This window comes from Propithecus coquereli, unplaced genomic scaffold (genome assembly GCF_000956105.1).
Source record: "Propithecus coquereli isolate 6110/MARCELLA unplaced genomic scaffold, Pcoq_1.0 Scaffold172, whole genome shotgun sequence".
NCBI lineage: Eukaryota > Metazoa > Chordata > Mammalia > Primates > Indriidae > Propithecus > Propithecus coquereli.
The window spans coordinates 2,565,100-2,581,899 of NW_012141858.1; the positions used below are offsets into that span (position 1 = coordinate 2,565,100).

General features: G+C 35.3%; 1 protein-coding gene across 3 annotated transcripts in view; it reads left to right on the top strand.

Moving 5' to 3' along the window:
* RAP1B (RAP1B, member of RAS oncogene family) overlaps window positions 1-10,185 on the top strand; it is a 40,840-nt gene extending 30,655 nt beyond the window's left edge. For all 3 annotated transcript variants that reach the window (XM_012642048.1, XM_012642049.1, XM_012642050.1), the window contains exons 2-8: window positions 505-586; window positions 1,496-1,564; window positions 3,040-3,096; window positions 4,009-4,149; window positions 7,005-7,148; window positions 7,864-7,980; window positions 9,790-10,185. In XM_012642048.1, coding sequence (XP_012497502.1) covers window positions 530-586; window positions 1,496-1,564; window positions 3,040-3,096; window positions 4,009-4,149; window positions 7,005-7,148; window positions 7,864-7,950 — 555 coding nt within the window. In that variant the 5' untranslated portion in view covers window positions 505-529 and the 3' untranslated portion in view covers window positions 7,951-7,980; window positions 9,790-10,185. The remainder of the gene's footprint in view (window positions 1-504; window positions 587-1,495; window positions 1,565-3,039; window positions 3,097-4,008; window positions 4,150-7,004; window positions 7,149-7,863; window positions 7,981-9,789) is intronic.
* Window positions 10,186-16,800: the final 6,615 nt, after the last annotated feature.

The following is a 16,800-nucleotide window of genomic DNA, read 5'->3' on the forward strand; positions in this document are numbered from 1 at the left end:
CCGAGTAGCTGAGACTACAGGCATGTGCCACCATGCCTGGCTAATTTTTTCTCTATATTTTTAGTTGTCCGATTAATTTCTTTGTATTTTTAGTAGAGACGGGATCTCGCTCTTGCTCAGACTGGTTTCGAACTCCTGAGCTCAAACAATCCACCCGCCTCGGCCTCCCAGAGTGCTATGATTACAGGTGTGAGCCACCGTGCTGGCCTTGTCTCTGTCTTCTTAAGACCAGTAGAATACCCTTTGTGATATATTTCAGTTCCTCTTTTCCCCTTAATATTTTATTCTAATTTAAGTTAGGGCTGACAGTCATGTCTGTAATTCTCTAGTTTCCTTCTACCTCTGAGCATCCTTTATTAAGTCTATTTATAGAGCAATTCATATTAGTGTTGTATAATAGTCATTTTTAAATAAATCTACTTCCCTGAATGTCTTATTTATATAAGAAGCACATGAACACAGAGACTTTACTTACAATTCTTTTTTTTTTCTCTCTTTAATAAGGTACTAAGTTTGACAGGTTTGCATCATGCGTGAGTATAAGCTAGTCGTTCTTGGCTCAGGAGGTGTTGGAAAGTCTGCTCTGGTAAGTCATTCTTACTGTACCTAAGATTTTCACTCCAAGGCATTCTTTTTCTGTTGAGTTTTAGGTTTTGATTATTTGTCTTTGTTGAAGTGAAATCCCATAATGACTTTAGAAATGATACCATATTTTTCTTGTAATTTTACTGAAATTTAATTATATCTGGGTGGATCATATACTCTCTGGAACATTGGTTCTAGACTGACATGAGGTATGCAAGAATATAGTTTGGACTAAGCAGAGAGAGTGAAAGCATATAAATATGTGTCTGTTTGCATTTTAGAGCCAAATAGGAATGAATTTGGTTCTTTATTCCTGTGAGTAGGCTTATACTATATATTTTATGTTAGAAAACATCAAAGTTTATAAAAAGTCTTTTTTAAATAATTAACCTTTGTCTAGTATTAAATTATTTAAATGGCCATGTTTTCTGCATCAAAGAATGGTATAGCAAGAACTAACACAGCTTGGTGGTGGGGGTTCAGGAAGGGGAGAAACTTAGGGAAAATAACTTGATGACTAGTTCAGAATTTAGTAAAGCCCCACAACAAGATAGATTGACCTTCTCTTTCTCTCTGGTGAGATAAACCATCTTACTTAGCCACTTAGAGTGCCATCTAATTAAAATTCAAGTTTGAACCCTTAAGACTGAAACAGTGGACATTTAAAATTTTTAGAATGTATGATCTCTAAACTTAGAATTACCAATAAGGAGCATAGTGACTATTAATTTTTGGTTTTTTTAAGAAAAACAAGCTTTCTAATTTTCTCCCCAAATTGATTTATTCAAATGTAGTATTGGTTATTTTCTGTCATTAATGTTAAAATGACCTATGTGAAGTCTGTTTAAAATGTACAAATTTGAATTTGTTTTTTTCTTTAGAAGTATAATGGTATGTTAATTTTTTACAGACTGTACAATTTGTTCAAGGAATTTTTGTTGAAAAATATGATCCTACGATAGAAGATTCTTATAGAAAGGTATATATTACTTTAGAAAGCTTTTGTTTTGATTTTAATATAAATATTTGTTTTTAGCTTTATAATTATTGAATGTTGTATACAAAGTAGAACAAAGAAACAGTTAATTCATAAAATTAATGGGAAGAGTTCACACTTGATTATTTTCTGGCATTGCATGGTTACTAGTTTAGGAAAATCATAAATACTCATAAACACAGTCACACATTCACAGAATTGTGTTTATCCTAACCCCAAAATTGTAGTTGACACACAAACCTTAAAGCAGACCATCCATTTCAAGTGGCAGCCCCATGTTTCCCTCTAGAAAGACTGATTACTCTCAAGCTCCCTTCTTTTTAACCTAGACGTAGGCATACAGAAGTCTCCCTAAACTTCCTACTTATTAACCCCTTGAGAAAGTGCCTCTACTCACCTGCTTATCTGAAATGCTTGAAACCAGAAGTAGTTCAGATTTCGGATTTTTTTGAATTTTTGGAATATTTGCATAGACATAGTATCTTGGGTATGGGACCCAAGTCTAAACACAGAATTCTATTTATGTTTCATATACACTTTGTCCACATAGTCTGGAGGTAGTTTTTTAATAATTTTGTGCATGAAACAAAGTTTTGACTACTGCCTGTCACATGAGCTCTGGTGTGGAATTTTCTACTTTTGGCGTCATGTTCCACATGTGGCTCAAAAAGCTTCAGATTTTGGAGCATTTCAGATTAAGGATGCTCATCCTGCAGAAAATTGAATCCCTTTGTCCACTAACAGCAGGTGACAGTAAAACAGTGTGCAGTAGGGGGAGAGTTGTCTTCCCACCTTTAGGTAGCAGCTAGCCTAGCCTGCTGTTGTACAAATACTGTTTTCATTCCTCCCTCTGTGTCCGCAGTCTACCAAAAATCTGGAAACTCCTTCCTGCACTCCAGCTGTAAAGCAATGTTAATCTTTTCTTTCTACATCTAATTCTAAGTAACTTCTTCCCTAGGATATATTAGGCAAAAAAGAATAGCAGGGATATGTGTAAAATTTATTTAACAGCTGTGGCACTGCTTGCTTACTACCAGAATTCTTGTTCCAGTATGGTGAGGGGATATCGTTATCTAGAGAAATGAGGTATATCTAAAGTATTATGGGAATGTTGAGATAGACAGAATTACTTCTTATAGTGGTAGTTTTATTTATTTGAGCAATTTTGAAAGTATTCTCTAGAAATAAGTGCTGAGTGATTCATATTAAGAATGGATCCTATAGATATCCTTGTGTTGACTTGAGAACACATGGCTTTTGAACCTAGTATACAATTTGGAGATCTATGCACCTTGATTACTTAGCTGTTTTTCCTCCTGTTTTGTTAAAGTATTGCTTGATATTATCTTGTAAAGTTATTATAATCTATGTCTCTGTTTATGATTTATTAGCTTTTGTGTATATTAAGGTGCTTTATGTACATAAAAAATGAAGGTGTATTTTAATTTTTCTCACAGCAAGTTGAAGTAGATGCACAACAGTGTATGCTTGAAATCTTGGATACTGCAGGAACGGTATGTAAAACAAAGTACAAAGTATATGTGGTTTGTACAATATTAACTTAATAAATGCTAATACTGTATAGACAGATATTAGGTAAGCTTATTTAAAAGTACTATTTGCATTAAATGTTAAACCTGTTTTTCTTATTCTCTTGAATTCTACTCTTTTTATATTGCACTTTGTAATTACAGAGGGTCAATTATTGAAAAATTAATTAGAAAATTTGTTAGGAAAATTTTCAGTCTCACTAGTACTTTTAAAACAATATATTACCATATTGCAAATAATGTCAAAAATACTTGGGCCTACGTTCATTCCTCAGCAACTGTGTGAAGTATTTTGATTATTTCCTCCTTCAGAGTATTAATAAATCCACTAGCTTTGTTAGGTATTTGGAGGTGAAGGGAAGATTTATTCTGGGTGTGTGGTGTTCATTCAGCTAATATTTGAGTATCTGATATGTGCCAGGCACTCTGTTCTTACCCTCAAATGCTCAACACTCTAGTGAAGAAGTGTGGGAAAATGACATGATAATGCGATATGCATAAGCATGCTGATGGACCTCCACAGAACTAGAGCATGTGAGCTAGCTGTAACTTGAGGATATAATTGGGGTACTCTACACATTATGATACAGTAAAAAGCTGCCTTTAAGTAGCTTTTGGGGACAGAATATTTCTGTTCCACTTGAGTATATTTGTTGTATATAAATGTACTTTGTGTTATTTTTAAATAAATCTATTTCTTAAAATATCAGTTTTTCAAATAGTATCTTGCCATGGACCATGGACTATACTTTTAAGAAGTGTTACAAATACTACAGTATTCTTCACTGAGCTATAATTATTATAGACTTTGAAAATTATCAAATTAACTGCCAAAACATTTCTTGTTTTTTAATGTTCCTTTCTTTTCTATTGTAGGAACAATTTACAGCAATGAGGGATTTATACATGAAGAATGGACAGGGCTTTGCATTAGTTTATTCCATCACAGCACAGTCCACATTTAACGACTTGCAAGATCTGAGAGAACAGATTCTTCGAGTTAAAGACACTGATGATGTGAGCTTACTCTTTAACAAATATATTTTATTTCAAAGTGTTTATTATAATGACATCCAGTTTTAAGGCTTAAATTTAAACTCAGTTTAAAGTTCATGTATGGGAGGAGTCGTTTCTCAAAAGCTTTGCCCTTAAAAGTCAAAAATGTATCTTTAACATTCATACATGTTTTCAAATAGAAATCATATGAAAAGTGAGAAAATCCCTCCTTTTCCATTATCCTGTGAAAATACCCTTCCTGTTTTTAAACATACATTTGGGGCAGAAGGAGAGATGTGGGAGGCAGATGTTACTAATTGAATGATGTTCTGGCCATATTTCTGGTAGATTTAAGATCCTTTTTGACAAGAATCAGACATTCAAATGAACATACTCAAGCAACAGTGGCAGGAGCATAATAATAATTTTAAAAGGAAGGCATCAAATACATTAGATTCTAACATTAATTTAGGTGCCCCTTCAGAGTGTACCATAATGGAGTTTAATCCTATATGAAACATCAAAAAGATTATTTCATATCATACTATATATAGCAGTGGCTCTCAAAATTGATCTTGCATCAGAATCACCTATATGACTGGTTAAAACTAGATTTCTGGGCCCAGCCCCCAGTGTTTCTAATTCAGTAGGGCTGGAGGGCCTAAGAATTTGCGTTTCTAACAAGTTTCCAGGTGGTGTTGATGATGCTAATCTGGGTACTACACTTTACCAGGGCACTACAGTTTAATTGTCACAATAGCAAATATTGTGAGAACTGGGAGACACCCAGGCTACTAAATGCTGCCATTTTCTGGACTTCTGAAACAAGGAAATTTGGGGGGACCTTACATATTTACAACAACCTCAGTGAGCATTTTTCAATTAGTAAATCTGTTTTTCTTTTGTCTCTGGTAACTACCATAGTTTTCTTCTATCAGTTGTATTAAACAAGTATTTATTAAATGCCTAATAATAAACTCTATATCTATTCCTAAAATGCCAAAATTATTTTCCAGTTGGGATTTTTTCCAAAAATGCTTTAGAGACTGGGCGCGGTGGCTCACGCCTGTAATCCTAGAAGTGTGGGAGGCCGAGGCGGGCAGATTGTTTGAGCTCAGGAGTTCAAGACCAGCCTGCGCGAGAGCAAGACCCTGTCTCTACTAAAAAAAATAGAAATTATCTGGACAACTAAAAATATATAGAAAAAATGAGCCGGGCGTGGTGGCCGCATGCCTGCAGTCCCAGCTACTCAGGAGGCTGAGGCAGTAGGATCGCTCGAGCCCAGGAGTTTGAGGTTGCTGTGAGCTAGGCTAACGCCACGGCACTCACTCTAGCCAGAACAACAGAGTAAGACTCTATCTCAAAAAAAAAAAAAAAAATGCTTTAGAAAACCAGTTATTAAATGGTTAATAGTGGTTTTGTAAAGTAAGTTTTGTTTTTCTCTATAGTATTCTTTTACTTAAAATTATAAACTTCACATATATTCAACTACATGATGCCATTAATAAGTGGTCTTGATTTTAGTAAATTATAAGACTATATGAGAAACTAAAAATTCTACTTTAGAGGCCTTCCAAATTTCTCCTTTTTGTGTTGTGCGGTTGAGAATGCTTATTTGATAAATGCATGTTGAGAAACCAGAAAACTTGAGGTTGATTCACACCCTTTAGAGAAACATTTTTAAATGCTAAAGTATATTGGCTTTTCACACTAACACCCTCTTGTACTTCCTTTTTAAAAGGTTGTATGTTTTGCTTACTATAATTAGTTATAAGTCCATTGTGATATAATGTTAAGGTTTTTTTTCCCTCTGTTATAAGTAGATCATAGCTTATATCTTTTTTCTTTTTTTTTTTTTTTTTTTTTTTTATTTCAGCAAATTATGGGTGTACATACGTTTAGGTTACGTGTGTTGCCCTTGGTTCCCCCCCCACCGAAGTCCGTGTTTTAAATATGTCCATCCTTCGGATAGTGCGCATTGCCCTCCTTGTGTATGCACATACCCCTCCCCTCCTCCCTCTTCCCCCCTCCCCCCACCACCCTCCCCCTTCCCCAGCATCCAATAGATGTTGTTCTGATATGTGCATTTATGTGTTGATTAGTTAATACCAATTTGATGGTGAGTACAAATGGGTCCCGTTCTGCTGCTCTTGTGGTGCTCCACTTTGGATAATGGGCTTAAGTTTAATCCAGGAAAGTGTAAGAGGTACTAGATCACTGTCATTTCTTATGATTGAGTAATATTCCATTGTGAACATATACCAAATTTTGATAATCCATTCATGGATTGACAGGCTCTTGGGTTGTTTCCACATTCTTGCAATAGTGAATTGTGCTGCCATAAACATTCGGGTGCAGATGTCCTTATCGTAGAATGTTTTGTGCTCTTTTGGGTAGATGCCTAATAGTGCTATTGCTGGATCGAATGGTATTTCTATTTTTAGCTCTCTGAGGTATCTCCAAATTCTTTTCCACAGAGGCTGCACTAATTTTCAGTCCCACCAGCAGTGTAGAAGTGTTCCTGTCTCTCCACATCCTCGCCAACATTTGTTGTTTTGTGTTTTTTTGATAGAGGCCAATCATAGCTTATATCTTTTTCTCTTTTCTTCCCTTTGGAGTTATCATTTGACATCTCCATGCGAGAAGGCAGTGGAGGTAACTGACAGTATAATTGACATGAAAGTCAGTACTTTTTTTCTTACAAATTAACGTTGTTAAGGCTTTCATATTTTAACTAAATTTTATTACACACTATTAATTTAGTATTTTTATTTGGCATTATATATGAAACGTAATCATTGGGCTTGCCTCTTAAATTTTTTGATTTGAACTTGTATAGCATATTTACTTATTTTTACCCTTAAATGTATTTTTAGGTTCCAATGATTCTGGTCGGTAATAAGTGTGACTTGGAAGATGAAAGAGTTGTAGGAAAGGAACAAGGTCAAAATCTAGCAAGACAATGGAACAACTGTGCATTCTTAGAATCTTCTGCAAAATCAAAAATAAATGTTAATGAGGTATGGTCAAATATACTTAAGATAGCTCTTCATTTGGAATACCACATTCAAAATTAATGGAAAAAAATGTGTATGTATTAACACAACCCCAAGTTAATGTGTACTCAGAGTGATATATTGATCTCATAGGCAAAAAAAATCTTACGTTAAATATATGCGTGCAGCGAATAAGCAACGGTACTATTTCAGTCTCTTTATTAAATGCTAGTACAGTGAAATTTACCATGAAAAAGGGAGACTGGACAGAAAAGATGGGGATAGGGGAAGACAGATTAAGTCTTCAGCTATCTGAAGGATGCTATTATGTACAAGATAAGGACTAAAATTCAAAAATGCATGCATGGTTCTTGACGGGGCTTAAAGTCATGTTATAGAATAGAAACACATAAAAAGATTTGAGGAAGAGTAAAGGATTTTTTTCTTTGCATGATGGTAAATATTGTAACTGAACTAAGATATAAGATCTCTGCAGCTCTTTCAACTAAGTATTTAAGAACAATTTTAACCGTCCTCCAATGTAAAGAAACAAAAAAGAACTTGGCAGGTGGCAGTAAAACGCCTGATTTTACTCATTCCTTAACTGAACAGAAATAGTTGCTTTTGGGGAATTCATTTATATCGATAGAAATCACTAATTTTTCATTTTACTTTTTCATTTTTTGTTTTTGGGGGTTTTTTTCTTCTGTAAATTAAAAAAAAATTAATACATTTGCAGATCTTTTATGACCTAGTGCGGCAAATTAACAGAAAAACTCCAGTGCCTGGGAAGCCTCGCAAAAAGTCATCATGTCAGCTACTTTAATGTACAAAATGCATTGTAGCTCTGAGCCAGGTATGGTAATTTATCTTTCCTCTAACTTTTAATCACTCAGCTTCATTAAGGGCGCTCTTGTCATGAAAGCAAGTAGAGAATTTTTTTGGTTCTAAAAAATAAATGGTTACTTTCTTTTCAGTATATCTATGAGTTAGTATGATTCCTATTAAAATAGTTGTTTCATTTACCTATTATCATAAGATATTCCACACAAGTGAATATTCTAAACAAGTTCATTCATTATATACTTATGCCCTAATGGTACATTGGTTGGTGCTGGCAGTACAGTGGTAGATAAGAACAACCTTCTCTCCTTGCTTTTTAATTAGCTTAAGCTAATTAAGGTGTACTGAAAGAAAGAGACAATTAATTGCAAAAAGTGATAAATACTGTGATAGGATAAATCCAGCATAGTACTACTAATAAAAACCCCTGACACATTTTCCATGTGCCAGGCAATCTTAAATACTGTCTGTCTATTGAATTCTCACACATGCCTGTGAGACAAGAACTATTATTATTCCCATATTACAGATGAGGGAACTGTGGCACAGAAAGATTGTTACTTGTTCAAGCCCTGCAGTTAGTAATAGAGGGCCAGAATTTGAATAGGCAGGCTGGTTCCTGAGACCATGGTTAGCCACTGTGCCATTATGGGTACCGTAGGAGCATGTAATTGGGGCACCAAACCTGTCAAATGTGAACTAAGGATTCAGGGAAAGTGTCAGAGTAAGAGACATCTAAGCTGAGATCTGAAAGACAAGTAGAAATTAGCTATGTTGGGGATGAAGAGTTCCCAGAGAAAACCACAAATACAACTCAGAGATGAAATAGCAAAGGAGAACTGAGCACACATTTTTATGTAGGTTTTGAAAACAATCATGTTAAATGAGGTTAATACTTATCAAGCAATTAGATCAGTGCCTGGCACATCATAAACTGTCAGCTATCAGGTGTTTGCCAGTGATAATGGTTTCCTATTCAGTTATTAAACCGTTTATTTTTTGTACACTTATCCTTGAGAACTTCTGACATTTGTGACTCTGCTTCCTTGTATGTTAAATGACCCCATACTACCATAGCACTTTGGTTCTATATCTTTTTAGAACTTTTGTCAGTATCCTCCATTTAGGACTTTCTGTTCATATCCTTTCATTCATTCCTGACCACATGCCCATTCTTAGCAGCACACATGTGCCTGAGCTCACACACTCCCATCTGTCCTTTCCAATTTGCTACATTCAGTCTGTTAGGATGTAGAAAACTAGATTGCAAACCTCATTCAGACTCAGAATGAGGACCTTAAGTTCTAGGCATTTGTGAAAATTGTTTCGGCAGCCATATCTATACTAACAACCCTTCTGGAGCTTGTAACAAGTCTGATCCCCAGAAAAACAGAGTAAAAAAGGAAACTTTTTTAGCCCAGTCATGTATGTAGAAAATTATCCAAAGTAAATAAGTATTTAATACACAGTTTTGATTTTACTTCTTTTATATCACTCACAAATTTTTTTAAAACTTTATATGTGATTTTAGTATAATACCATCTTTTTCTGACAACCATCTTAAAGTTAAATTTTTTTTTCTCTTTAATCTTTGGAAGTTAATGCACAAAAATTTGCATAAAGGTACCTCATCTTTTGGGAATGAAAAGATGAAAATGCCTACCATAAATTGTGGTACATTGCCATTAATGTGATGACTAGAACAAGAGCCTGTATTATATTCATTTCTAAGACTTTTAGACTGTTGTCTGTTTCCTTTGGATCTTTAGTGTACTTTTTCCAACCCATGTTTTCAGTTAATTTATCTTTTTCCTTTTGACAGGTCTGAAGAACTGTTGCCCAATTCAACAGTGCCAGCATTCCAACTTTGTTAAACCTACCAACATCTTAAATGGACTTTCCTGTGGTGGTACCCTTTAAGAGGCGGATGAAAGCTACTATATCAGTTTGCACATTCTAATCACTTTCCAGTATCACAAGAGAGATTTTTACTTATATAATAGTCCTAGAGTATGCAGCTGGTAAAACCAGAGGCTACATCCAGTATTACTGCTAAGAGACATTCTTCATCCACCAATGTTGTACATGTATGAAAATGGTGTACTGTATACTTTAACATGCCCCATACTTTGTATTGGAGAGTACAATAATGTAAATCCTAAAAGCACCACTATTTTAGCATAATAAAAGAAAGTCCAAAGAGCTCCTATATAGACTACTCCAGATAACTTCGCTTCTTTGATACTTGTAGCTTATTGTAATTTTTTTTAAGAAATTCAAGGTCATTATCATTGTATTGTACAAAATAAGCGCTTTGATTAACACAGCTGTGTAGCTTATTGTAATTTTTTTTAAGAAATTCAAGGTCATTATCATTGTATTGTACAAAATAAGCGCTTTGATTAACACAGTTGTATAGTTTTTTTAATTTTTAAAAAACCTGTGGAGACAGTGATCTTGTCTTTAAAATATGATAGTCCTTTCAGTATAATGTCTTAGATTAAAGACGTTGCCTTTAATATCTGTGGGGAAGGAAATGTCCAGACTTTTCAAATCTCTTATTATGTTTCCTTTTTTGTTTACATAGGGAACAATGTTTATAGTTGTGTGTACAGTGGGGGTCTACAACAAGAAGTGTATATTTTCAAACAATTTTTTAATGATTTAACAATTTTTGTAAATCATTTTCAGGCTTCTGCAGCTGTAGATTCTCACTGTGAATCCCTTGCTTGCTCATGCATAAGTGTATTTGCAATACCAAATATACAGGTTTAGTATTTTTGCCTGTTAGTGATTGTTTCACATGTGTAACGTTTTGGTTGAGATGTTAAATGGTGGACGAGTACTGTGGATGTGAATGTGGGAAGTAATTTTAATCATGTGTAATTGGTCACAAGGCCTAATTTGCAGTAACTATTGCTGTTTTATTTAACAATGCCTTGTTGCTTTGTATGCATTAACGTTTGGATGTAAAGATTGTGTGTCTATCCAACAGGGAGCCACAGTATTTAAATTGACCAACCTAATGTTACAACTACTTTGAGGTGGCCAAATGTAAACTAAAAGCCTTAATTAAAGTGGTGCAATTTTGTATAACTTAGCATCAGTAGTTCAATAAATTTGGATTGCCATGCAAGGGCTTGCATTATAATTACTTGCCACTTTGGATGTGTTTTGTGTAATGTTTTAACAGTGCTAGTAAATAAATATGGGTTAACTTCTTTTTAAATGTAATAGGTGCATTTTACACAGTGTGGTGTGGTTTCATAATTTAACATTTGAGCAAGCCAGACATACTCATTTATTACAAGAATGATGAGTGGAAAATGTCAGGATTTTTTTTTCTAGTATTGTTTGAATATCCACATAATGACCTTTTGAACTTTTCCTTGAGAAACAGTTTTGTAAATCAAGCAATATTACTTGTGAACAGATGCATTTGGGTAATACTCAGTAGCTTATTGAGGTAAAGGAGAAAGGATTGAAAATGTTACAGATGTTACACCTTGGATTTTTTTTATATATAGAATGAAGTTATACTTAGAATATTATGGTTATAAAAATCTTTGACATGGACTCAAAGTACTACTATTTTTAGGGAACAGATCTTTGTCTTATGTGTGCTATAATTCAGTTCTTCTGTGAAATTTGTAAAGAACCTCTTAAACTTTTTCAAGCTATTTGCCAGCCACTGGGGCAATTAATTTGTGATACTGTGTAATTTAGGGATATGTGCTAATCCCCTAAATACATGCTATTTGGGACATTTAAAGGCTTCCATTTTAACAAGGAAAAAAAGTCTTATTCCTTAAGTATTTAACTAACAAGAGTTTCATGTATTAAAAGGTCTAAAGAAAAAATGTTCTTCCAGAAGCTGCACTTAACTAGAGTTTTGGTTTTATTTATACTCATTTGGGCAAAAATTAAGCCCAAAAAAGATAGGACTATGGAGCACTAAAATCACTTAAAGTTATTATGTCCTGTTACATACATTGAGGGCACCACCATTGATTTAATTATCTTTAATAAGTGTTGCCTGCCAGCTATAGTACTGTGCCTATAGAACTAAGCACAGTTCTGGGCTCTTAAGAGCAACTAAATATTCATTCAACAAATAAATTTAAGTACTTAAATGTCAAGAATTGTTCCTAGGCCTAAGGATGCAGCAGCAACCAAGATCAACTATAAAACACTGCCCTCCTAGAATTTATACTCTGTTGCAGGCTTTCTCAGCCTGACGTTTTGTGCTGGATAATGTACTGTGGGCCTGTCCTGTGCATTACAGGATTTTTAGTAGCATCCTGGTCTCTGCCCACTAGATGCCAGTAACACCACCCCCAAGCTGTGACAATCAAAAATGTCTCCAAGCTGGGTGTGGTGGTGACTCATGCCTCTAAACCCAGCGCTTCTTAGTGAGGCAGAAGTGGATCACTTGAGGCCAGGAGTTCAAAACCAGCCTGGGCAACATGGTGAGACCCCTATCTGGAAAAAAAAAAAAAGTTTTAAAAATTAGCCAGGCAGAGTGGTACATGCCTATAGTCCCAGCTACTCGGGAGGCTGAGGTGGGAGGGTTGCTTGAGCCCAGGAGTTCGAGGCTGCAGTCAGCTATGATCCGGCCACTGCACTCCAGCCTGGGCAACAGAATGGTGAGACCCTGTGTCTGAAAAAGAAAAAACATGTCCTCCAGTTGGACTGAAGAGTTTCAGGAAGTGGACTTGGAGGGCAGAATCACCCGGGTCGAGAACTACTTGTCTGGTGGGAAACAACACATTAGTTACAGGTGAGTGTTAGGGTTACAAGATGGGTGATTTAGTGTAGAAAATAAGAATACGGGCTCTGAAGCCAAATTTCCTGGGTTTGTAATCCCAGGTCTGACACTTCCTAGCATGTGACCTTGGTTAGATACCTTGCTTTCCTCATCTGTAGAATGAGAATGATGATAGCAACTACTTTATAGGAGTTAGAGAGTGAATTGTAATGCTAATAGAAATAGAGCTGTGATTTGGCAAAAATCATTTTCTGCTGATGTAGTAACTGCAGCCTCGGAATACAAATCATGTAGCTGGACTTTTCTGATACTTAGATATACTGAAGTAATTCAGGCAGAAAAAGCATGGGTTCCTTCTCACGTCCCCAAGGATATTTGGAGAAACTTGAATTTTAGGAGAAACCCAGAGTGATATAGTGATATTTCACTTATATTTTTCTAAAAAGTATAAAACCCTGTTTTGACTCTAATGTTGATTCAGGTTTTTTTTCTTAAATGTAAATAGATAATTTTTACCATATATGGACATGATGAATGTAAAGTTTTCAATTTTGTTTATGGAATTAAGTTTTGCTTTTTTTAATCATCTCATCTTTAGATGTGGAGCAGCGAACTTAGAATCAAAACTCATCACTGCAACGTTTTTTCTTATACTTTACCTTAATCTGTCTTCCTTGAAGTTAATCTTCATCTGTTATTCTGTCTCTTCTAAATCTTGGAATGTAAAAAAGAGTTACAGTGTTTTACAGTTTATACTCCTACTACTTTATCTTATAAATCTTAAAGTATTTGCAGGCTTTTTTCTCTTAAACTATCAGTGAGTCTTAACATTGTGATTTATAGGACTCGGTTTTTTAAAAAAATCTGTTCCATAATTTGTTATTTTGTATCAATATGTCTGATATTTCGTGAATACATGAGAAGGGTAGTGGATTGAGAGTAGGACTAAATTTAATGTATATTTCCTTAATTAAACTGAGAAAAATGCATGAGTCTGTGTTGGGATACTTGCTAAAACTGGTTACTAAACCTATTGACTGAGCAACTAAAGCTGTAGGCTTGACATTAGTTTATCTTCGAAGGGTAGAAATAAAATGCTTATTCCTAAATAGGTCTGTATTCCAAGTGCAGTTTTAAGTATTCCACGTTACACATATTTTGAACTTCCTTAAAACATCGATTAGTGGCCTATAGGTTGCTGACGTTAGGAATTAAGGGTTTTATCCAAAATTAGGGGTATCTACCTGATTTTTGTATCTAAGAATCATAAGTTTATTCAGTATTTACTGTCTGCCATGTTCCGGGTACTGTTCACATTGCTAGATAGAGCAAAGGATGTTCTGCTCATGTGGGGAAAACAGACAGCAGATGAACAAAGCTCTACTGGTAACAGTCTGTTAAACATTCTCAGAGCTTTGCATTTGGGACAATTTAATGATATAAAGATTTTTATTTATAATCAGTAATTATTCTGATTTCTCCAAAAGGATATGGAGAGACTTTTTACCATTTCGTTTTATTATGAACCTAGTTTAACCTGATTTTCTTTACAGAGTGACATAAATAATTATCCAAATTCAGCATTTGGGCCAAAATGCAAGTTTCTTCCTGAAAACTAAACAGCACAGATCTTACAGGATTTTATGGGGATAATATATTCGCTTAAGTCAAATGGTTACACCAGTTTTTAAATAGGCAGCGATCAAAGGCCTTTCATGTTTTTGTGATCTACTATTATTACTCATTCAAATTTCTATTTATAGTGTGGTAGTTTGTGTCCCTTGTGAGCACTAATGTCGGAACAGGAAACTTTATTATCGTTAAACTTTTTAATGTGCAATGTACCAGGCTTGGGACAGAGAGGAATAAGAAGGAGTAAGTAATAAGCCCAGTCCCTGCTGCCAAGTGGTGGGGAAGACCAGTCAAATAAGCTATCAAATCTATTAATTTATGTCTAGCCATAGCTCATGTTCTGTTATCCACACTAAAGCACATAACTGATAGTAAAAAACTGTATTTTGCTTTAAAATAATATGAACTATTTGATTTATATTCCCAACTATTAGATTTAGTTGACTATTAATAGGTAAATGTTAATTAGATTCTCTGAGCAAATTAACCAATGATGGAGAACTACATAGCCAACAAAAAAAATACTAAGAATGGAACGTAATCAGAAGGGTATGGAAGAGTGGGTAGTTACTGGGGAGCCCTCTGCTGTTACAAATGGGACTAATAGTAAATATTCTAACATGAGTAAAGCAACAGGTTCAGCAGCTGTGTAAAAGCTATCCCAGGGAGGGGCAATGGTAGAGCTAGAATTTAACCTAACCAGTTTGTCTGCCTTTGAATAAGTATCTCCTGTATGTAGCCAGATTTGAATGGTTGGGCCTTGGTGTTATTGACATACAGGAGGCAACTGAAACCATAAATGTGAAATTATTTTCATAATAATTAAGCATGCAGAAAAAAATAGGAAAGCCTGGCCTAAGCAGGCTTGGGATGGGGAGGAGAGAAGGGTTGGAGTACAAAGGATTGCTCTTACAAAGACCTGGGCAAATAGCTGCACAGCAATTGAGAATACAGCATCCTTGATGGCAAGGAGCAAGACGCTCTTCCTCTCTGCTTCTCTTAGGCTATAGGCCAGCAGTAATTTCATTCTCTGGATGTGTCATAATTTATAGCTGTCTGTATATTCTTGGTGTGAAATTGGCTACTAACCTAAGGAGATGATAAGGTTACTTTTGGGAATAACCATCCTCTAATTAGTAGGCCTGTGTATATCTGTGCAGCAGCTATAAAGGCTGTTTCAGAGTCAGTGTTGGCAAATGTATTCAAATTCAGCTGCACCAAGGCCACAAATCTTTCAAATACGTGCCTTTACAATATTTCTTCACATACCTTCCCAATAATGTAAACTTTTTTCTCTCTCATTCTTCATGAATGTCATTTTGGTGCTTTATTCAAAATATTAAGGAGATACATTCTTATTTCTTATTAACTGGGTTCAAGTCCAAAATCAAAGTGTCAGGGCCCTAACAGAGAACCCATTCCTTGGCATTATGCCACATCCCTCTAATCTCTGCCTCCATCTTCGTATCTCCTCTGTGTACCTAATCCCCCTCTTCTCTCTCTTATAAGGACATTTGTTTTGGCATTTGGGACTCACCCACATACTCGACGATAATGTCATCTCAGGGTCCTTAATCATATATACAAAGATAGTTTTCAAATAAAGGTAACATTCACAAGTTTGGGGACTGGGATGTGGACATCTTTGGAAGCCATTAACAGCCTACCAAAAAATTTTACTAATTTTCAAGTAGCAAATACCATCGTGGGTCTACTGCAGGATAATGGAAAACATTCAACTGAATCAGCAGACTCTGGGATCTCCCTGGAGATATCCCGAGCACCTAGGAAAGCCCCAGAATTAAGCTACTCTACAGGGATTCTCCTAGGGAAGCCTAGGATCACGTGAGACTTCCATGTGTCTATAAGAAGTCCATTCTGGACTAGTTCTTCAATTCCTGAACCAATATAGTGGCCGTGGAAGGCTGTTAACCATTGTCATCCCACAGAATTACCTTCTACTTGTGTTAGTATACATCTATTCTACCCTGTATGTTTTATATCTTTCGGTGATGACAGAAACCCCTTTCCACTGACTTAGATTTGGGAGTAATATAAATAGCAAACTTGATTTCCTTTCTTTGCTTTCCATTTTCAGACTGTCCAGAGGGTCTTCCCTTCACCTCACCCATCTTTAAAAAGATAATGTGATTTTGAGACCAAATGGTGTTTATAAGATTTTACTTAACTTCTGCACTGAATTGAATGTTTTATTCACTGCTTGAGTATTTTGGTTTTGGTTTTTAAGAAATGGAAGGTGATAAAAAACTCATCTGACTGGAATAAAGTACACTGAACATTTGAGCAAGTTAGGGATGGAATTTTTGGAGTTTTATGTCTGTTAGTGCATTCAGCATTAGGAATGGAGTTTCTGTCTGTGTAATTATTTCTCTAAAATGAATTTGGACCTTCTCCAGGTACCCTGTTTACCCA